Below are 6,837 nucleotides of genomic sequence, written 5' to 3'. Positions count from 1 at the left end.
TGGCTTGCCATCTAACCTTTCTTGTTCAGCAAGGGTGTTGAAAACAGAGAGAAGAAGAACTAAAAAGTTGGGCAGCAATGGAGAAGCTTGTGGGGCTTTGAAAAACTGAGGAGGCAGAATATAGATGTAGAGGAAGATTTATAATTCCATGTGGGACATGGATTTAACAAAGGAAGTGAAATAATTCCATTGCACTTCTTGATAAATTACCTTTTGGGAAACATTATAAAGTGTTTGCTTATTAGGAAGGCTTTGATTTTAGCCAGTATCAGATATTTTGGTGGCACAGTTTAGATTTTTGTGGCAGCCTGGGTCTTTGTTGTTTCTGCTTTTGTCCAAAGAAGATGGATGAGGAGGTGGAAAAGATCACCTCTAAGGATGTGATTGAAAAAGGGGAGGGTGGAGAAGTTGAAAATCTGTCCCTTAGGAAAAGGATGATCATAGTTAGGCACAGCTCAACTAATAGAGACCCTACCCCAGAGCACAACATCGTAGAGGACATTCAAAAGCCTGGTGATGTTAGGTCACCTCCAGAAACCAAGGATGGAGATGAAGGTGGGCAACTGCTGGAATTGTCAAGGCTCGTTTGGGAAGAATGTAAAAAGAGCAGCTGGTGGGAGAAACATGGAGCAGACTGGGCCATTATTGGACTGGCAATGTGCACTGTACCTGCAGGTAAGTATATGACCTGTAGATAAGAAAGAGAAAGTCAGATTGGGACAGCATGATGGATGGAGACTGAGTGGAAAAGAAGAATGAAAAGCTAATTTGAGGATAACTTAAAATCACCTGTTACTTTGTTTAGGTTTCGTATGTCTGGGGTCCAGCAGCCTGTTTCTCTTTATGTTGGGCATCATTATCCTAGGACTGGGCAACTCTGTAATCACTGTCAAAGGGAGTCACCTGGCAAGTCACCGGTCACTTTGCCAATCAACAGAGCTGGGAAGGATTTGGGCCACGTTCTTTATTGAGGTACATTAGTGGTACAGAGATAGAATGAGTGTCTTTAAAGCCCAAATAATATAATGTGTTTGAATAGTTTTTATAACTGCATATCTGTATTTACTGCTATATTGTGCTGTGCTGTTGTAGTGTCTGTGCACCAGGCTCCTGTGGATAATACAGATGCAATACAATTTTCTTCAGCTACTTGTATAGGCAATAGTGCTACATGGAGCACCAAAGGTGCCAGTTCTAGTCTAATTCTAAAGAAGGAATTTCTCAGTTGAATGGATCGAAACTACGCTTAGTTGCTTTATAATTTAATTACTATAGTAGACCCATTATCTGCTCCTGATTTACAGGTTCAACTTCTGTTTTAGATTATGAAGGAATCCAGCGACCAGTGACTATATTTATGTGGGTTTTACCAGAAGGTGCCAGGTAGTGTTAGGCAGCTAGGCGTGAGATAAGCTAGACTGATCATGGAGCGCATGGCCTGATATTATCATCATCATTTATTTATATAGCGCTGTCAAGATACGTATTGCTTTACTGCAGTTATAGCAAACAGGGAATAAATGTTGGATAACAGACAAGGATTACAGAGTACAATAGGGTTAGAAGGACCTAGAGATTAGAGTTTACAAACTAAAAGGTTAGGGTACAATTGAGACATTAGGATTATATAAACACTTTGTCATTTTTGATACAGCAATGATTAATTAAGGTACATCGAATAAGCCTCTTTAAACAGATGGGTCTTTAAGGAGCGCTTGAAAGTTTGGAAAGAAGGAGAAAGTCTGACAGCTTGTGGCAGAGAGTTCCAGAGAAAAGCAGAAGCCCGAGAGAAGTCTTGTAGAAGAGAATGGGCAGAAGTGATCAGAGGAGAAGTGAGGCGAAGATCAGAAGCAGAGCGTAGGTTTCGTGAAGGAGTGTATTTGGAGATTAGAGATGAAATATAGGGAGGGGTTTCATTATTAAGGGCCTTGAATGTGAGTGTAAGTAATTTGAATTTGATTCTAGAAGAGATTGGGAGCCAGTGAAGGGACATGCATATGGGAGCAGCTGATGTTGAGCGGCGAGCTAGATGAATGAGTCTAGCGGCCGCGTTTAGAACAGATTGGAGTTGTGAAAGGTGACTTGTTGGAATACCTGTGAGGAGTAAGTTGCAGTAATCAAGGCTAGTGAAGTTGTATAGAGTGAGAACAGCAGGGGGCCAAGAACAGAGCCTTGAGGAACTCCAACAGAGAGTGGGAAAGTAGTAGAAGTAGAATTAGAGAAGGAAACCTTAAAGGAACGGTCAGACAGATAAGATGTAAACCATGAAAGAGCAGTGTCCCAAATGCCAGATGAGTGTAGAATGTCAAGGAAGAGGTGTGTGGTCAACTGTGTCAAAGGCTGCAGAGAGATCTAGGAGGATTAGAATGGAATAATGACCTTTAGACTTTGCCAATAGAAGATCATTTGTTACTTTGGTGAGTGCAGTTTCAGTCGAGTGTGATGGGCGGAAGCCAGATTGCAAGGGGTCGAGGAGGGAGTTGTGAGTCAGATGCTTGATCAGGCGTTTGTAAACAAGCCTTTCTAGTAATTTGGATGCGAATGGAAGAAGGGAGACTGGTCGATAGTTAGTGGGAGAGCTGGGATCAAGGGAAGGTTTTTTGAGGATAGGAGTGATTAGTGCTTGTTTGTATAATGATGGAAAGGTACCAGTAGAGAGTGAAAGATTAAATAGGTGGGTAAGTGCTGGAGAGAGTGTATCAGAGATTGGGTGGAGAAGGCGAGAGGGTATGGGGTCAAGGGAGCAGGTGGTGGGTTTTGAGCTGGCTAGAAGTTTGCTAACTTCATCTAGAGTTGCAGGGGTGAAGGAGTGCAAAGTAGATGTGAGTGGACTGCACGTTGGTCTGAGATTGTTGTCGGACGGTATGCTCAGCCTAATGAGATCGATTTTTTCATTAAAGAAATGAGCAAGGTCTTGGGCGGTAACATTAATAGGTGGAGGAGGTGGAGGGGGGCATAGGAGTGAGTTAAATGTGGCAAACAGCTGCTGTGGTTTGGAGGACATAGTAAATATTAGATAAGAGAAGTATTGTTCTTTGGCTAATGATAGAGCTCGGTTATAGCAGGAGAGCATGAATTTGAAGTGGATGAAGTAGGGATCAGTTTGTGACTTTCTCCACCTTCGCTCAGCTGATCTACTACATCTTCTGAGGTACCGTGTTACACTAGTGTGCCAGGGTTGGGGTTTAGCTGGCCGGCTGTGACGGGTGGTAGAAGGTGCAAGGGAGTCAAGTGCTGTTGAAAGGGCATCGTTGTAGAGAGAAGCTGCCATATTGGGACAGGAGAGAGTATTAATATGAGATATGGATTGTGCTGATACTGTTGATAATGGTTGTGGTTCAAAGGCATTAAGGTTTCTGTACGTGTGGGAAGAGAGAGATGGTTGTGAAGGTGCCAGCGTCAGTCAGCCTGACCTATTTTCAGAAGAGTAACTGCTAAAAGCTATTGTTGCTCCGCCCAATACTAAAAATAACATTTGCAGGTAGGTATACCATCAAATGATGTTAATTAGGTGGTTTATTTGCACTTTGGCACTGAATATACAGTATATGAAAATAGGGCACAACAAATGTGTACCATTTGGTCATGCAGCCAAAAACATCACACCTGCACCGCACCTCAGGGCAGTGAAGATTTGTGATACCATTAGATTTCAGTTATTCTAGTTGGACAGAACATTTTATGTGCTGGTGTTCCTTCTCAGCATGTCAGAGGGCAGATGCAGAAGTGATGGTATCTATTCCCTTTTCTTTAAGTCTGCTTGCTCTGACCATTGGCCAAAAAAAAAAAAAACCATCACTGTTAGGCCAGCTATGCATATGACCAAATCAAGCAATAGCCATCTTTTTGCCCAGGAGCTGATTGGTTAGCTATACAGACTCATTAGCCATGAAAGGCATCCCTAAATGAAAGGGTCACTGATTAAAAAGGGAAAGATGCACTGTTTAAAAGACTCTCCATCATTTCTGTACAGTCCTTATGTCATTATTTCAGAGGCCATACAGTCCTGCAATAAATATTTAAACATATTTATAATTTAGCTGTATTTCAGGTGTGCAGCTGGCTCCCAGTCCCCTGTGGAGAAAAGGGCCACGTCAAGCAACATCATGGCCATACCAATGTCATTGGCCTGGGGGACTCCAGTGTATGGAAGGCTCCGTACCTGAGCTGTGCTGTGTATATGTTCCTGGCCCCGTTGGCTCTGCCAGTCCTTACCCTGCTTGTGGGGCTCAGTAAGTGCCAACCTTTATATCCTTTAACAAAAAATCTCTGCATATTCTTGTCTGTAAAGTGTGACATATCTGCAAATGTTTCACTTTTATATCTTATTTCTGTACAGGATACATGATGCAGATGCCTCTTTCCAAAGCTCTGTGCAGCCTGTTCTTCATCTCCCTAGGTTTGTTGGGACATTGCTGGCTACTTGCTCGGATCTCAGGGTTGGGTGTAGGATCTGCCATCGGATGCATGTTCCTCTCTCGGTCAATGATGGCCATTCCTTTCATACATGTTAATATATTTCAGGTGAGATATATGTATGAATTATTTTATTTGCATGGCACCAGATTAGGCTTGAGACTGACAGGCTTGTGCAGTAAAATGGGCAGCATCTGCCCCCATATTTGCATAGTACCATCTGAGTATGTGAGTTATGGTCCAATGTGGTTACACCCTTGTTTCCACATTCCATTCTTCCCTACAGGCTTCAATCTCTTTTCTACCTCTCTATCAGCTCATTGTGCTCACTACATTTATTCACAGCACATAGGGCTGCCCATGTTCTCCCCAACTCAACGTCCTCGGCGATTGGAACTCATTACTCACTCTGTGCTGAATTTGCCTCGGAATCTAATCCTGGACTGGACATTTGGTCACACGCTCATCAGCTGCCACGTGGAGCACCACCTCTTCCCAATGCTCTCGGATCACATGTGCCTAAAGGTTAGAGGCCACTTCAATGTAAAGTGAATTAGACAGCACACGGACACTGTACAATGAAGTCAATACACACATTACTCTATAATAGCTGAGAACTTATTATATATATATATATATTATACCTCTACTATATTTTATGTCCTTCTAAAGTGCTTCTTTTACCTCCTCAACTCTTTTTACTCAGGTGAAACCTATGGTGTCCAGTTTTCTGCGCACGCACAATCTCCCATACCAGGAAGATACTTACATGTCCCGTCTACAGCTCTTTCTGAGTAACTACAATGAGCTGATGGTCCAGGCTCCCCCCATTACACAGCTGGTAGACCTTCGATAAGATACTCTAAAGGGCAGAAGAGATTTTTGAATGCTGATTTCACACCTTTTTTTTTGGATTAAGGTCCAGGGAATGGGCTGGCCACTCCATAACTTCAATCTTGTTGGTTTGGAACCAAGATGTTACTCATTTACTATGAGTCTACTATGATTTACTATTATGTTTGGGGTATTTCCTCTTCAGCATAACGCTACATGACCTTTTCAAGTATTTTGATGCATTGATACTGATCCATGATCCCTGGTACGTGATAAATACGCCCAATAACATAGTATGAGACACATCCCCATATCATGATGCTTGTGCCACCATGTTTCACTGTCGTCACACTGTACTGTGACTTGAATTCAGTGTTTGGGGGTCGTCTGACAAACTGTCTGACTCAAAAAGAACAATCTTGCTTTCATCAGTCCACAAAATGTTGCACCATTTCTCTTTAGGCCAGTCAATGTGTTCTTTGGCAAATTGTAAGCTCTTCAGCTTGTCTTCTTTTCTATAACATGACTTCTTGTCGATAGCTTGTCTTCACATTGGTGTCTTCTAATTGTAACAGTATCACAGGTAACTTTACACCTTCTTTGATCTTCCTGGAGCTGATCATTGGCTTTGCCAACTTTGGCTATTCTTATATCCATTCACATGGTTGTTTTCTTCCACCTCTTTCAGGTTTAGTTGATGCATTTGAGATCATAACAGCTCAGTAGTCTATCATTTTCTGCACTTCTTTGTATGTTTTTCCCTCTCCAATCAACTTTCTAATAAAAGTATGCTTTTCTAAACAATGTCTGGAACAACCCCTTTTACTCAGATTTTCAGAGAGAAATAAACTAACCAGCATGCACAACATTTGTTGCCTTCCTTCCTTAAAGGGGACCCATCACCCAAAAAAATTATTCATAATCCTATTTTATCACATCAGTCAAGCAAAATGAACTTTAATTACACTATATAAATTATTTGAATCTTGTTGTCTGGGAATTCATAATTATAGCAAGCAGGCAGGAGCCATTTTGTGGTCACTGTCATTAAGACAAGCCTTGTATCATCTCAGAATCTTATTTGTGCATCAGAATGGGGGACCTGATGTCCATCCCCATGCACTGTAACACAATTAAATGGTGAAGGGAATGGGGGAATGTGGGGAGAGCAGTGACATCTCGGAAGTGCTGAATGGAAAGTGAAAGTAATTGTCTGCCCCGCCTCTATGCCCAGGGCATAGAGGCGGGGCAGACAATATTTGATTGACAGCTGACATGTTTAAATGAGCTTACAACAGCTATGGACACTTTAATAAAAAATAGAAATTGGATTTCATGTTTAATTTGAGAAGGACTTTTATTATACAGCTTATGTTATAACAGGGGTCCCTTTCTTCTCAACCAAAGGATCTGTTCCCCCACTTGTTATGCCACTGGTTAACGGGACCTAATCAATGTGATTGATGGGTCACCCAGTAACTTTCTGTAATTAACCCTTGTGGCACCTGAGCCACAGAAGTCTGTTTGGCAGTGAATTTGCCTCACACTAAGATGCCGTAAAGTCCTTGCATGAGTTCTGCTAGAGTT

General features: G+C 42.0%; 1 protein-coding gene across 1 annotated transcript; it reads left to right on the top strand.

The window, feature by feature from the left end:
- fads6.S (fatty acid desaturase 6 S homeolog) lies at positions 1-5,627 on the top strand. Its single transcript, XM_018237718.2, has 6 exons — positions 1-675; positions 806-972; positions 4,052-4,232; positions 4,340-4,524; positions 4,762-4,941; positions 5,123-5,627. The coding sequence occupies exons 1-6, from the start codon at positions 345-347 to the stop codon at positions 5,270-5,272; spliced, it is 1,194 nt and encodes a 397-aa protein (XP_018093207.1). The 5' UTR covers positions 1-344; the 3' UTR covers positions 5,273-5,627.
- The last annotated feature ends 1,210 nt before the right edge of the window (positions 5,628-6,837 follow it).

The sequence above is a fragment of the Xenopus laevis genome, chromosome 9_10S (genome assembly GCF_017654675.1).
Source record: "Xenopus laevis strain J_2021 chromosome 9_10S, Xenopus_laevis_v10.1, whole genome shotgun sequence".
Classification (NCBI taxonomy): domain Eukaryota; kingdom Metazoa; phylum Chordata; class Amphibia; order Anura; family Pipidae; genus Xenopus; species Xenopus laevis.
The sequence above is the reverse complement of the archived record's forward strand: the minus strand, read 5'-3'. Positions and strand labels throughout refer to the sequence as shown.

What these genes read in the sequence shown, in the direction of transcription:
- fads6.S (XM_018237718.2), top strand. Translation starts at nt 345, where the DNA reads ATGGATGAGGAGGTGGAAAAGATCACCTCTAAGGATGTGATTGAAAAA. An exon ending in AATGTGCACTGTACCTGCAG is followed by an intron (nt 676 to 805) that starts GTAAGTATATGA and finishes TACTTTGTTTAG; the next exon opens with GTTTCGTATGTCTGGGGTCC. An exon ending in CGGATCACATGTGCCTAAAG is followed by an intron (nt 4,942 to 5,122) that starts GTTAGAGGCCAC and finishes CTTTTTACTCAG; the next exon opens with GTGAAACCTATGGTGTCCAG.